Source organism: Vicia villosa, linkage group LG3 (genome assembly GCF_029867415.1).
Source record: "Vicia villosa cultivar HV-30 ecotype Madison, WI linkage group LG3, Vvil1.0, whole genome shotgun sequence".
Classification (NCBI taxonomy): Eukaryota; Viridiplantae; Streptophyta; class Magnoliopsida; order Fabales; family Fabaceae; genus Vicia; species Vicia villosa.
In genome coordinates, this window is record NC_081182.1 from 4,429,332 (window position 1) to 4,445,486 (window position 16,155).

The window sequence follows — 16,155 nt, forward strand, 5'->3', positions numbered from 1 at the left end:
TTTCGACAATAACATATCTGATAAACAGATGTCCTTCGACAGCGTTAGATATGAAGACACCTGAAGAAGTTTGGTCGGGACAACCACCAAATCTCGACAGACTGAGAGTATTTGGCTGCATAGTCTATGCTCACATCAGGCAAGACAAGGTTGAACCTAGAGCTCTGAAATGCATGTTCATGGGATACCCTGGAGGAGTCAAAGCTTATAGGCTATGGTGCCTAGAGCCAGGTCACAAGAAGAGTATCATCAGTCGAGATGTAGTTTTCAATGAAGCTGAAATGGATTTTAAGGAAACTGATGATGTTGATCGAAATACAAAAACATCTGACGAAGAGTTGGAACAGGTAGAGATTCCTGTTGAGGTGGAGCATGTTGATGCTGAATTGCATATCCCTGATGAAGTCAAAGAAGTAGAAGATGTTGAGGAAGTTGAGGAAACTGTCGATGACTACCTATTGTCAAGAGATAGGTCGAGAAGAGTCACCAAGCCACCTCAGAGACTTAGGTATGCATATCTTATATCTTATATCTTATGCCTTAATCTCTGCATGTGAGGTTCTAGACGAAGAACTTAGAGACTACAAGGAAGTTATGAGGAGTCCAAATAAGACTGAATGGCTGAAGGCCATGAATGATGAGATGAAATTTATTCATGATAAAAACACTTGGGAACTGATCAAGAAACCTACTGGGACAAGGTTAGTCAGCTGTAAATGGATTTTCAAAGTTAAGGAAGGAATCAAAGGAGTGGCGTCGAAAAGATACAAGGCAAGGTTGGTCGCAAGGGGTTTCACTCAGAAAGAAGGTGTCGACTTCAATGATGTGTTTTCTCCTGCTGTGAAGCATAGGTCCATTCGCATGTTGCTTGCCATTGTGGCACAGTTCGATCTTGAACTAGAACAAATGGATGTGAAGAATGTGTTCTTGTATGGTGATCTAAATGAAACGATCCTGATGAGGCAGCCTGAAGGGTATGTCGAAAAGGGGAAGGAAGATTATGTGTGCAAGCTCAATAGATCTTTGTATGGACTAAAACAATCTCCTCGACAATGGAATATGAGATTCGACAAGTTAATGGCACACATAAGTTTCGTTAGAAGCCAGTTCAACCACTATGTTTACTTTCGATTTTCGACTTGGTAATTCATTTGTTATTTTGTTGCTTTATGTGGATGATATTCTCATAGCAAGCAATAATGTCGAAGATGTAATGAGGGTGAAGGATGAACTTAATAAGGAGTTCGATATGAAGGATCTGGGAGGTGCATCCAAGATTCTTAGAATTGACATTGGTAGAGATAGAAAGCAGTCGAAATTATGCTTATCTCAAGAGGCATACCTACGGAAGATTCTCGACAAGTTTGGTATGTCGAATTCAAAGCCTGTTGTGACTCCAACAAACCCTCAATTCAAGCTGAGTATTGATCAGTGTCCCAGTACTAATGTCGAAAGAGCCTATATGCACAACATTCCATAAGCTAATATAGTTGGTTCTTTGATGTATGTTATGGTCTGTACTAGACCCGACATAGCATATGCAGTAAGTCTTGTAAACAAGTACATGGCAAATCTTGGAAAGGCTCATTAGTAAGCATTGAAGTGGATCTTAAGGTACATAAATGAGTCTCTTAACATATTCCTAATTTATGGTGGAGCTTTGGGTGAAGATTGTTAAGCAGTAATTGAAGGATATGTCGACTCTAATTATGCAGGTTGTATGGATTCTAGAAATCTATTTCTGAATATATTTTTTCTATGTTTGGCACATCAATTAGTTGAAAAACAACACTTCATAAGGTTGTTGTGCTATCAAGCATTAAAGCAGAGTATATTGCCCTAACTGAAGCTGTGATAGAAGCATTGTGGCTTGAAGGTTTTGCAAAGGAGATGAAACTTCAAGGTCGAGGTATCACTGTTAAATATGATAGTCAAAGTGCAATACACCTGGCGAAGAACTCAGCATATCATGAGCGAACTAAGCACATCAATGTGAGGTTGCATTTCGTCAGAGGAGTAATCGAGCATGAAGAAGTCCAAGTGCTGAAGGTTTCGACAGATCACAATGCTGCTGATATGATCACCGAGACATTGCCGAGTTGCAAGTTTTTCCACTGTATGTAGTTGATAAAGCTGCATGAAGAAAGCTAGTTTGTTCTTTGATGTTATAGAGTTTGTTCCAAGGTGGAAATTTGTGAGAATCAGATCGAACTCTAGTGTGTCGAATGGTAGCTTCTAGTTCGACAGAGATTGTGTCGAAGACCTACATACTGTAGTCGAAGTGTGTTCTAGTATGTGAGTGTTGAAATGCTAGGGTTGTTAGTATTTCGAATTGTGCCTGTTTGCTATGTCCAATTGTTTAAGTTAGCTTGTACCCTAAGTTGGTTTGTAATGGGTATTTGTGAAAAAGCCCATTAGTTTAATATGTTAGGTTTTATTATAAATAGCATACTAGTCTCTCATCATTGCATACTGCAAAACCTAATTTAGGGTGAGAGGGTTATTTGTTATTCTTGTAACACTTGTAATCTTGTTTGAAGAGAAAGTAAAAGAATAACAGTTATAACCAATCCTTGTTGTTCTTCTTGTCTTCCTTAATTCCCTATTATACTTTGTTCTTGACATCGTTTTTCACAACACATTCCTTTTGAAATGCCGAAGAAATTTTAAACCATTTTCTAACGGAGTACCAAATACTTGCAAACATTGGACACTAAAAAAACAACTGAGAGATTGACTCTTCATGACTAGAATCCCCGACACACTGACTAGACCCTGCTCAATGATACCTCTCCTAAATAAGTTGTCTTATATACATATATATATATATATATATATATATATATATGAGGAGAGATCAAATTACACCCGAAGAGTTACACCACGAGTTACACTCGTTCAATAACTACATCTCGAATTAATATTTTTTAAATTCAACCGTTGGATTGAAACATAATATCATATAGATCATACCTATAGAGTTTGAGCTTAATCTATAATGATTTACTATGTCATTGAATTACATCAAAATTAACGTCATATGAAAGCTCATTTTGACGTTAATCTTTGGATATCTTGATGATATAGTAAATCATTATAGATTAAGCTCAAACTTTATAGGTATGATCTATATGATATTATATTTCAATCCAACGGTTGAATTTAAAAAAAATTAATTCGAGATGTAGTTTTTGAATGAGTGTAACTCGTGGTGTAACTCTTCGGGTGTAATTTGATCCCTCCTCTCTCTCTCTCTATATATATATATATATATATATATATATATATATATATATATATATATATATATATATATATATATATATATATATATATATATATATATATATATATATATATATATATATATATATATATATATATATATTCTTGTGGGGTATATATATGGATAAATGTTTGGATTGACGTTAATTGATTCTAGCATAATTGAGTTTTGTAGAATTGATTTTAATAAAATTGCTTTATGTTTAGATACATTTATGTAAAAGTGAGTTGAACAATAAATTTTAATATAAAAATCACTTGGAATCAATTCTGGAGGCAGAAGTTACAAATTATAGCTTCAAGTAGAATTAATTTTCGGGCAGAATTAATTTTACTTTTTAAAAATGAAACACCTCAAAATCACTCAGAATCAATTATACATTTTTAGAATGGAAATTTCTTTATTGACCCCTAACCTTCTTGGTCACCCTCGGCGAAATTCCCAAAATGCCCCTATATTTCGAAAATGCATCTCCGAAATCACTTTTTTCTAAAAAAAAGTTGATTTCGGAAGTGCACTTTCGAAAACACAAAAAAAAGGTGTTTTCTGAGATGTATTTCCGAAAACACAAAAAAAAGTGTTTTCGGAGATGCATTTCCGAAATCACTTTTTTTTTGGAGAGAGGGTGTCTTCGGAGATGCATATCCGAAATATTTCAATTTTTGGTCTTGAAATGTTTCGGATATGCATTTCCGAAAAAATTCAATAATTATTAAAAAATTAAAATAAAGGAGAATCAATACAATTAATAGTATAATTAATTGTATTAATTAAAATATATTTTATAATTATTATTTAAAATATAATAATAATTATATTGTAGTTATTAAATATATATCATTATCATTAAAATATAATAGTAATTATTAACATTTTTTTAAAATTAAATATTTTGTAGTTATTATTTATAATTAAAAATTTTCAACAATTTTTTATGCACTATTGCTTTATTTACAAATAAATTATTTGATACTTTATTTTAATTGAATAAAATAGAATTTAATTTTAATAAAATTAAAAAAATAATGAGAATATTTTAAAAAAATTAAAAGAAACGTTTTATTTCATATAAAATCAATTTGATAGAAATTATAGTAGTAAATGTAAATAGTACTTTGTTAAGTGAATAGAATTAAAATTTAAGTGAATCTCTATTATAATTATACATATAAATATTAATTTTATTCTTTAGTTTAAATAAAATTGAAGAAAATAATGAGAAATTTGTTTAAGAATTAAAAGAATAATTTTTTTCATTAACATCAATATGATATTAAATTTTAGTAGTAATATAAAAAATACGTTAGTTGATCAAATTTTTAATAGTGTTATTTATGATAAAAAAATTAAATTCATTTTTGTAAAAGTAGACTTATGTGTTATTTATTTATTTATTTATTTGACATTATCTGGAATTGATTATTCATGTGAGAAAAAAATAATGTTTTGTTAATATATAGAATTTATTAGATAGATATAAAAGGAATTATTGGTCATATGAAAAAAGAAATATTTTATTAAGCTTGATCCCTCCTCTATTGATTAACATCCTAAATTTTTTAATATTTTGAGATTTTGATTAATTCGGATATGTATATCCGAATTAATCAAAATTCCATTTTTTTTTTGTGTTTTCGGAGATGCATCTCCGAATTAATCAAAATCCCAATTTTTCGGAGATGCACTTTCGAAATCTGGAAAAAATTTAAAAAAAAACTTCGGAGATGCATCTCCGAAGCAGGGGTAAATTTGAATTTTCGCTGGGGGTCAGCCCCATAGAGAGGTGGATAAAGAAATTTTCTTTTAGAATTGATACTGGGTCTTGTAGGAGTGGAAACAAACATACACTGCATTTATCAAAATATTTCAATTATACTCTTTTCAGTCATTTTTAAATTTTTTGAAATTGGAGAATTTTGCACCCTACTCTAATGTACGGAAAAACTTTATTTAAAGAATTCTGGTACGTAATTTATTTTTATCAGATAATTTGCAATCAAGTATTCTGATATGATTATATACTCACCAGATATCTAAGTTAAAAGTTTTTCGATACTTTGAATATTGTTTACCGAATAGTTTATTATATATTTTTAATGGTTTTATATAGTTTACTGGGTAACTTAATATATGTTTTCTGATAGTTTTTTTTTTTTAATTTTAAATTTTTGACTTTTTAGGCTAGGATTTAAAAATGGTTAAAAATGGTCTAAATTCCTTTGTAAACCATAGTATGCACATAATTAAAAAAAAGTTGTATGCTGAATTGTAAGTCCTTAGACCACAATTTTTATTGTGTTCTAAACTCGTTTTATTTAAGGGTCATGAATCATGAGATAACTTAATAAATTATCTAGGATACAATATTTAAAAAATAATAATTAATTTTTTACTTTTTTTTTTAAAATAATATAAATTAGAAAACTTACTAGAAAGACTTTTGAAAAATTTAATATATCCAAGAATTTGGTAAAAAAGACTACGGAAACTTTTGTATATCGATGAACTTGGTCGTAAGATTTTCGGTACACAATTTGTTTTTCAAATTTTTTCAACTTTCAATAATGTATTGATAACTTTAATATAAAATTAAAAAATTAAAATTTTTTAAACATAAACTATTTATAGAGTATTTTGATCAAATTATATGAATAATAGAGGTGAGAAAATAACTATTGAGATAGTATGGAGGAAAATTTTCCTTGAGTTTCTAGAATTCTTTTTGAGTATGGCAATGCTTTAGGGCCCGAATTACTTTTGTTACCTTCCCTTTTTAGTTTGTCACCTTCCCTTTTTAGTTTGTCACCCATTTTTGTTTAAATTAACAAAACAGTTAATAAAAAATAAATAAAATAAATGTTCAATATTTTAGCACTTATTAAAAAAATAAACAAATTTTTTCTCAACTTATCTCTATTAACAAATAAATCGCATTTTTTTTGTTAAATATGCAAATCTTAATTCAAAAATAACAAAAATTGAGTATAAATTTCTACTACTACTAATTAGTGTACCTTTTATCCTACATACCAAAAATAAAAAAAGATTGTAATTTTTCTATAATTATTCTAAAATAATATAATATAATATATAAATATATAAATAGGTTTGGTGTTTCTCAAAGTTGTTTTTGAAAAGCGTAGCAGTTCATCTCTCTAACATCTCTATCTCTATTTCTCTGTCCCTCTCTGTACTACAAAATAAAATCCACAACTCCAACAAATCGCTTCATTTTCCTTTCCCTCCACAGATCTCCAAAAAATCCCCTAATCGCAAACCCTAATTTCTCATCGATCCTCACTCTCTCGTTACCGTCAACACCCACATTCCTCACTCTAATCCGATTCCGATTACCGCCGGAGGGAACGGAGCCGTCTGTCACAGCCGCTCAGACTAGGAGGAATCGGAGGGTGAAGAGAGACGTGATCGCTACTGACTGACGAGGCTGAAACCCTTGGCGAAGGAAGGGACTAGAAGCATGGATGAGTATGATAGTGGTGGCGGAAGTGGTGATAAAGCTCCGGAAGCGGAGGAAGAAGGGAGTACTCCACCACTTCCTGAGAAGGTGGTTTTGAATTTTGATCTTCAGAGTTTTTTGTTTCTTTGTTGTTTGGATTTTAAAGAAATGTTGTGTTAGTAATCTTGTGTTATTAACTTACTGTTTATAGCTTAAGATGTGTTAAGAGATTGTAGAAAGATTATATCTAGAGCTTTCTGTTGGAAAATTATTTGTGTAATGTAATGTATTAGGAAATTTTTGTGTAATGTAATGTATTAGGAAATTTATGTGTTATGTACTTTCTTAATAACAGGTTCAAGTTGGTGGTTCACCTTTATATAGACTTGATAGGAAGCTTGGGAAAGGAGGATTTGGACAAGTCTATGTTGGTAGACGACTAGGAGCTGGTTCCGGTGCTGTTGAGGTATGGTGTTTCCTTCTGTCAATGTGTTGCTCTATGATGCACACATTTTGGCGGACTGCGTTTTTTGTTTTGTAAGGATGATTAGTTTGAAAAAAAAAAAAGCTTTATAGGGTGGTTACAAACGTTGTTTTGTGTGGATAAGAATTGTGTACACTTTATATATAGTTATAGATATGCTCCCATAAGTGCAGGTAGCATTAAAATTCGAGCATAGAAGCAGCAAAGGGTGCAATTATGGACCTCCCCATGAGTGGCAGGTTTACAAGTGAGTTTTCTCTCCTTTCTTTCAACAGAGTGGAGTTGCTTTGTTGAGGCCTTATCTATGCATAAATGCTAACTTTGCCATGTTTTATTTTTATAGTACGTTAGGTGGTAGTCATGGTGTTCCACGAGTACATTACAAGGGACGGCAAGGGGACTACTATATTATGGTATGTTCTTGTAAGTTTTTTAATAGAGGAATGGAGGCATGAGATTGTCACTGTAAGTTTTTGTAACATAATGTTAATACACAGGTCATGGATATCCTTGGCCCTAGTCTATGGGATGTTTGGAATAACAACTCACATGCGTAAGGATCTATTTATCTCTGAAATTTTATTGATATATACATTGTATATTTTTAAATGTTTTTGGTCAATATAGCATGCCAAACCTTTTGTATATTTTTGGATCCAGGATGTCTACTGAAATGGTGGCATGCATTGCAATTGAGGCTATCTCCATATTAGAGAAAATGCATTGTAAAGGGTGAGGCTCATTTTCCTGATTATGTTTATGGTTTATACATGGGTTTTCTTTACTTACAGATTGTATATGTGGCAGCATGCTTCGTGAGACCCGCTTAATGTTATGATTTGGGTTTTCTGTTGTTTTACCATGTGGGAGGAACACTTTGGATAATTTTTATTGATTATGTGTGACACAATGAAACAACAAATGTTTCTTTTGTCTTGAAGTTGAGCAACGTTTATTCATGTAAAAAAATTGGTTGGGAAACTAGTACATCTGAAATTCTTCTGATTTTACTCGGGATCTCATGTTAGATTTGCTCATACTGTTATACTAATTTAGTATTGTGGAAAAGAGGTTTCTTTTTATCCTTAAGGTTGAGGTCCATTCTTAGGGTACCGAGATAAGTGTGCCCTCAAGTTCAGTAGTTTTCTGTGTTAGTCAAGTCTCCCTGCAACTTTCTCATTAGTTCAGATTCAGACAGAAAAAGTGGGAGTTGATTGGAGTTCCACTGTACATGGCCTATGGGGTGAACCTGTTTCCCACCTGTGATGGGCTCATGAAAACTTGTGCCCACTCTTTTTTGAAATTAATCCATTAATATATCTTGAGTAAATTGATCCACTCCTTTATGACAGGGACTTGGGTATTATGGAATTCCTAAGTCCCATTTCAAGAAGCATGGTATGTTGGCTGGAGTATTTAACTAGATTAGTTCTTTCCCCTTGATAGCTAGCTTTTAAAGGAGGGTTCCCAAGTGTTTAGATACTTGTCAGATTACTGCCCGAATAATATGTGCCATTCAGAAGAAAGGAGAAAGTGTGTTTTATAATATATTATCTATGCCATCAAATTTTTCTCTTGTTCTTCCCCTCCTTGTAATGATCATTTAGTAAGTACCTATATTGCAATGATTGCTTTATCGGGAAATACCATTGTTAGTAAAAACAGATCATATTCAAATTTTAAATGATTTTAGTACATATGCTCTAATTCACGTGAATTACATCTTTTTGCTAAGATAATTTCATCACCCCGCTGTCATTATTGCAGATACGTGCATGGTGATGTAAAACCTGAAAACTTTTTGCTTGGACCCCCGGGAACCCCTGATGAGAAAAAGTTGTTTCTGGTTGATCTTGGATTAGGTAAAATTGTCATGTTACCCTAGAAGACTTGATGCTTTCATTGTCAATGAAGATATACTTATTCTCTCGCTTTTCGATTACTGACCTGACTAACTTTTTCTACCCAGCAACTCGTTGGCGCGATAATTCAACTGGCCTTCATGTTGATTATGATCAACGCCCAGATGTTTTTAGGTGAGTTCATTATTTAACTTTTATAAACCTTACTTAATTTAATGTCTGGCTTTTGAATGATTCTGTATATCATATTCTTGCGCAGGGGCACAGTTCGTTACGCTAGTGTGCATGCACATCTTGGTAGAACAGGTAGCAGGAGAGATGATTTGGAATCTCTTGCTTTCACGCTTGTCTTCCTTCTTCGTGGTCGGTTGCCTTGGCAAGGATACCAGGTTATCTTGTTTCCAATTTCATTATTGTAGTGTTATTACTAAAAGAAAAGCATGATTCTTATGAAGTAATTTATTACAGGGAGAAAATAAAGGATTTCTTGTCTGCAAGAAAAAAATGGCAACATCTCCCGAAGCTTTGTGTTGCTTTTGTCCTGCACCTTTCCGGCAGTTTGTTGAACATGTAGTTAATTTGAAGTTTGATGAAGAACCAAATTATGCAAAATATATATCCCTTTTTGATGGAATTGTGGGTCCAAATCCTGACATCAGGCCAATAAATACCGAGGGTGCGCAAAAGGTACTTGCTCTACTATTACTTTACATGTGTTATATCATTTGTGGATTCAGAGGTCCAACTCCTAAAGCCCTTTAATGGGTTTGTGTTGTGAAGCTTGTATGTCAAGTTGGACAAAAGAGAGGACGATTGACCATGGAAGAGGAAGACAATGAACAGCCAAAGAAGAGGGTCCGAATGGGAACGCCAGCAACACAGTGGATTAGTGTTTACAATGCTCGGAGACCAATGAAACAAAGGTTTTGAGCTGACATGACATAATATTTTTCTGTTGATGTCTAGTTGTACCAGTATTAATTTTTTATATTTTGGTGTAGGTATCATTACAATGTGGCCGATGAGCGACTATCCCAACATATTGAAAAAGGGAATGAAGATGGTTTATTTATCAGTAGCGTCGCTTCTTGTGCTAGTCTTTGGGCACTCATTATGGATGCTGGTACTGGTTTCACAGCCCAAGTTTATGAGCTGTCTTCCAATTTTCTTCACAAGGTTTGTTAATTTTTATGTTCCAGTTGTGCCATTATTTAATGTATCTAATTTAGTGATTTAGTGATATGTTTGTTTATTTTATATTCGATATTCTGTACTGTGTTTCATTCTGAAGTTTATACAATTTGACTAGTCATAAATCTATTTTACAGGAATGGATTATGGAGCAGTGGGATAAGAGTTACTACATCAGTGCCATAGCTGGAGCTTGTAATGGGTCTTCATTGGTTGTAATGTCAAAAGGTTAAAGTCCTATTCTTGGTCATTCATATATTTGGAAGGGCAGTATTTGGCTTGACTTTGATGATGTAATGCGTTGCATAATTTGACCAGTAGTCGTGTTTAAATTTTTGTCTCACTTTTATGGGTGAACTGCTCTTCCTAATAGGGACACAATACATGCAACAATCCTATAAAGTCAGCGACTCATTTCCATTTAAGTGGATCAACAAAAAATGGAAAGAAGGATTCTTTGTCACTGCTATGGCCACTGCTGGCACTAGATGGGCGATTGTTATGTCTCGTGGAGTTGGATTTACAGAGCAGGTTTTTATTCTGAATGTTTAAGATTGAAAATCTTGTGACGGTGAATAATTCTCTCTAATGTGTATATGTTCTTTTCTCTCTAAACTCAATGCTAGGTTGTGGAACTTGATTTCCTGTATCCTAGTGAAGGTATTCATCGAAGGTGGGAAAAGAATTACCGCATCACCGCAACTGCTGCGACGCCTGATCAAGCTGCATTTATTTTAAGTAACCCTAGAAGAAAACCACCTGATGAAACACAAGAAACGCTTCGCACGTCTGATTTTCCAAGTACTCATGTTAAGGTAAAATAGTGCACTTGATTTCCGTGTGTATTCATTGTCAATCACTGTTACTACAATGCATATATTTATATATTTTTTCTACAGGAAAAATGGGCAAAGAACCTCTATATTGCATCTATTAGTTACGGGAGAACAGTTTCATAAACGGCTGATATTTTTTGAGATTCCTGCTGACATCATTTTGACCTATTGCAAGATCCTGCTTGCCCTCACATCTTAGTTGGAAACCGAAGACCCTCCATGACAAATTTCCTGAACAATGCAGTTCACCGTTGATGTATGCAGTATGCTACACCTTTCTTTTTGGTCGCCATCACATATTATATGATTCAAAACCTATGCACTGTATTTCAATGTTGTCAAAAATGAGTTGTGAGCAAAATTAAATCTTGTGTCAATTGGGACAACTTTTTTATTATGATCTTTGTACAGTTCTAAACAGTAATTATTATGTTGAAAGGCATTAGATACAGGTTATGTTTTTGTTTGATAATGGTATTTTGCAAATGCAACTATAATTTTCCAGTGGGAACTGGTTACAATAAGCAGGGCAACCTTGCACTTTGGACCTTTTTATCCATATCTCTTCTGACTTGAAGCTACTTCTGGGCTTTTCTGCGTCTAAATAATTGCATTCTATTTGTGAAGATATTGATTCTGAAAAGTTCATTTTTATTGTGACATATTTTACTTCCAGTATCCTAAGTCTCTGCATGATGGACATCTCCTTGTGATTCATTCTACTTGAGTGGGTGCTTATTTTGTATGATTATTTTTCTAACATCAAACACTGCAAGATGCACTGCTGATACTTGTGAGAAATTGGGCACGTCTTTGAAGCTCATCTTTGGGGATAATTGGTGTACCTCTTCACTGTTGAGGGTTACTAGCACTTCGAAACAGGTATTAAATTTTGCATATATTTTTATTCAATTTGGGCATTCTATGATATTAATTGACGGTGATTATATGATATTCAATTATAATATTACTAGACGTGTTATTACTTATTATATTATTTCTTATTAGATTAGATTAGATATCTTATTAAATATTATGCAGCCTGGGATTTGGGATGGATATATGTCTTGTATGGATGAAACATGTGATGTTTGTATGGCCTGATGGCATGTGAGTTGTTCCTAATGTTTTGGCTGTTACTGATGTACAATTCCTTGTATCAAATCAGATATTCAGGTTGTGTGGGTGCTTGTGCTTCATTTAACATCAGCCACTGCTGACTGTGTAACAAGTTGATGTTTCTTGTTATTCAAAATGCCATGGTTATGGCGATGAAGCAACCCAAATGTCAAATGGGGAAAGCTGTTTAAGGCTCTGGTTATTTTGGCAAGATCTTTTATGAACTGGTTAGGAGAAATTCTACAGGATGATTGCATCCCATTAATCCCTTGTTATATCCATCAACCATCCTCCCTCTTTTTATTCTTCTGCTTCCTCCATTTCACATCAATTGCTTTACCTTTGCAGTCAATTTTGTAAGGTTGGGTTTTAAATATATCACATTGTTCCTCAATTGAAGAGCAGGGTTTGTTTTAGGACAAGATGGTAGAAAACAAAATGAGCCGTAGTTCAGCTTTTTTGTGTTTTATCTAAAGGTTTGATTAAGTTTGAGAAATTCAGTATGGTGAATTTGTTGGTTTGGTTTAGTTTTAGATAAAAATCTAAACCAAGAAAAAGCAATCCAAACCAACAATTTTTTTTTTCATTCAAGCAAAAGCTGCAGATTATTTCATTCACCAACGTTCATTAAAATTTGTATTTTAAAAGAAAGAAATTTTATAACATACTTGAACACAATACATAAATCAAAGAAAGAAAAAAGGTCTTCGGATAACAATAAGTGGACGTGCTAACTACTTTATTTATATTGGATATAACCATTTTTAACTTGTAGAAAATTGAATGCGTGCAATAAAACCATTTTGAGGTAACTACTTTATTTAGGGGGGGCAATATGTAAAAGAATTACAAAAGAAGAAAGAAGGTAAATAAATTAGGGGGGCAAAAATCTGACCTCAAAACTATCTAATCATGTAATTAAGTAAACCTAATTTGTTTAGCAAAGCATCATTCTGGACAAGCCAAAGATTAAATGAATTATTTCGGAAAACTTGCTCCATGGCGAGAATGGTTCCCACGAGTTCCGTAAAAAAAAGGCATTAACAGCCCCCAAGTTACAACAAAAGCTGTCCAAATGATCACTTAAATCATTGCGAAATATTCCGCCGCACCCAGCCAATAAGGGCGTACCAGTTGAAGCACTGTCAACATTCACTAGCACCGTCAATATTCACTTTCACCCAACCATGCTGCGGCGGCGACCAAATCACCTTCACTGCCGGCTGAGGCCGAGGAGAGTGGATATCCACCTTGAACTTTTTTAACACCACAAAATCAGAAATAGATGAATTTGCTTTAGCCAAAGATAAATTACCCAATAAGTCTGAGGCTGAAATAATAGTAGCACAATGGGACTGCCACAGAGTTTTTCGATCCTGAAATCTTACCGAATTCCTAACCAACCAAATGCAGAAAACAGTATTCAAAATTGCAGCTAAAACAACCACATGCCGCTGATCAGAGTAAGCAAAATCAATAGCAAAAATACAATCTGTCATGTTTTGAACAACAACTTGATATCAAGCAACTTACTAATCCAAATATGTTTTGCATAAGCACAGTCAAAAAACAAATCTGAAGAGACTCAGAGTCTTTGAAACAAAGGCTACAAACCAATGGGAGATGCTGACCGCGAACCAATAAATTATCATCCGTTGGCAACTTTTTGTGGTATAATCTTCAAAAGAGCAAAGACCAAGACGATGGAACATCAGAGTTCCAGAGCCTACTACCCCACGCCCGCACATGAAACCTACTGCAGAAAGAAAATGCCTCTTTGGGAGAAAGGAGGCTGTTGGCTGAAGGCTTCCAAATAAGACGATCGGGCTACTGATGATTAACGAAGACAACATCACATAAGCTAGTTAAAGGAGGATAAATATTGAGAATATCTCTAGGCAAAACAATACGGTTAGCATTGATATAATCCTTCAACAAATGATCAAAGGAATTCAGAAGATTCCTGAATCAAATTCCCAAGAGTGCTACCACATGATTTTAACATTTAACATGATTTTGAGCCATAGTTAAGCTTTTTTGTGTTTTTATCAAAGGTTTGAACGGTCGGAAATTTCAGAATTTCTGTTAAGATTTACCAGAAATTCTAAAATTTTTGAAAAATTCTATTAGAAATTCTGAAATTTTCGATATTCTACTAATTTTTCAAACAATATCTTGTATGAACGTGAAATTTCCAATATTCTACTTATTATTTTCAAAGAATTTCTAGTATCGTCTAAATTTTTTGTAATTTTCTTTGAAAACGTAAATTTGTGAAAATGGTAGAAAATTTAAATAAGATTATAATGGTCTTTTCATTGAATTTGAGGGGTGCTAGACTCCTGTATTAATAATAGTTCTTAGAAATGCAATGCTTTAACCGTTGACTATTTGTTCGGGTTTGGATTAAAACTAATAAAATGTTGATAATTTTTAGACTGTATCAGACCAATTTATGAAGGTATTAATTAACATTTAATGTATCAATTATATAATTAATTTTGTGTAGTGTCTACCATGGGTTGAAAGATATTTGCACTTAAAGGAGCTTGAAAATGTATGATTTCAGTATATATTTATAACATTATATCTAAAAGATATTGCATGAACTGAGAGATAGTACTCTGAAATATCTTTTTTTTCCATCTATTTATTAGTAAGATGAATCCTAGTATGGACAACATGTCATTTTTATTCTATTTGTTAGCGGTGTAATCAGATCGGTTTGAATCAATTTTTGATTAAAAAAAGGTACGAACTAATGATATTGCCATTGGTTTGGCTTGGTTAAACTTCCTAAGATTCACCTCACCAAGTTTTGCTTTTATTAATCAAGATACAAGATATACACTAGGATTTTAGTAATAATTAAAAGTATTCTAAAGTTGTGGAAGCTTAGGCATCTCCTTGCCCTTTTCGTTAGCTTTTCAATGCCTCCAACGACGCCTAATTCCGAGTTACGAAACTCCAGTTATGATCAAAAGAGTAAAGGGATGATTTTTTGTCAAGTGCAATCGATTGCTCACTGAACCAGAAGTGCAGAAAGTCAATTTTTCACATTGCAGAAAGTCAGTTTGATAAGTATTGGTGATAATATTAAGTTACTTTATACTTTTACATGGATGTTTTTGTGATATATATATATATATATATATATATATATATATATATATATATATATATATATATATATATATATATATATATATGGCATACAATATGAGAATGCTTATTTATATGAGAATGTCAGAATGAATCTGAACCATTGGATTTTAAAATAAATGGTGAAGATTACGTGGGAATCTTTTTTTTCTCTCCTACATCATTTATTTTAATAATCGAGGAGAGAAAAAAATATTGAAATACGGGCCGAGCTGATCCATCGGTCTATACGGGTCTTTAAAAACAAGTCGGATTAATTTTCTATAGTCCATTAAATAATTGAACTGAGTCAGGCCAGCCCATTTAATATTTTGACTCACCGGACCAAAGCGGGATGACCAGACCGACGCATTTGACAGCTCTGGCTTCACCTATCACTGTAATAATTAAGACTGCTTCTTTATGGACTTCCAACCTTCTTGGAAATCCGCGGTGAAATTCTAAAAATGCCCCTATATTTCAGAAGTGCATCTCTTAAGTCACCTTTTTATGAAAAAAAATGTGGTTTCGGATGTGCACTTTCGAAAACACCTTATTTTTTTGAAAAAAAGTGATTTCGAAGATGCACTTCCAAATTCACCCCCTTAAAATATTTCGGAAGTGCACTTCCGAAATATTGTCTGCAAAAAACAAAAAACAAACCACGTTGAATGCTGCCCAGTTAATATTCTTAATAAAACCATAAAATTAGTTATAGCTCTTATATCCATGGTTTATGCATTTGTTTATTATTTTGAGAATGAAGAGTTGTTTACAGT

The 16,155-nt window shown here is 33.1% G+C and overlaps 1 protein-coding gene across 2 annotated transcripts; it reads left to right on the forward strand.

Moving 5' to 3' along the window:
- The first annotated feature begins 6,423 nt into the window (after nt 1-6,423).
- On the forward strand, nt 6,424-12,688 carry LOC131660106 (casein kinase 1-like protein HD16). 2 transcript variants are annotated; one of them, XR_009300703.1, is made up of 17 exons: nt 6,424-6,851; nt 7,099-7,209; nt 7,401-7,474; nt 7,571-7,640; nt 7,725-7,780; nt 7,888-7,959; nt 8,995-9,089; nt 9,197-9,263; nt 9,349-9,478; nt 9,558-9,776; nt 9,870-10,012; nt 10,091-10,265; nt 10,418-10,508; nt 10,654-10,811; nt 10,907-11,095; nt 11,180-11,998; nt 12,285-12,688. XR_009300703.1 is itself a non-coding variant. In XM_058929248.1 (16 exons), the coding sequence occupies exons 1-16, from the start codon at nt 6,765-6,767 to the stop codon at nt 11,237-11,239; spliced, it is 1,797 nt and encodes a 598-aa protein (XP_058785231.1). In that variant the 5' UTR covers nt 6,424-6,764; the 3' UTR covers nt 11,240-12,688. The 2 variants fall into 2 exon arrangements, 1 of the variants encoding a protein (XP_058785231.1); XM_058929248.1 differs by having other exon boundaries at nt 11,180-12,688.
- Nucleotides 12,689-16,155: the final 3,467 nt, after the last annotated feature.

What these genes read in the sequence shown, in the direction of transcription:
- LOC131660106 (XM_058929248.1), top strand. Translation starts at nt 6,765, where the DNA reads ATGGATGAGTATGATAGTGGTGGCGGAAGTGGTGATAAAGCTCCGGAA. An exon ending in TGCCTTGGCAAGGATACCAG is followed by an intron (nt 9,479 to 9,557) that starts GTTATCTTGTTT and finishes AATTTATTACAG; the next exon opens with GGAGAAAATAAAGGATTTCT. An exon ending in ATTGGTTGTAATGTCAAAAG is followed by an intron (nt 10,509 to 10,653) that starts GTTAAAGTCCTA and finishes TCTTCCTAATAG; the next exon opens with GGACACAATACATGCAACAA.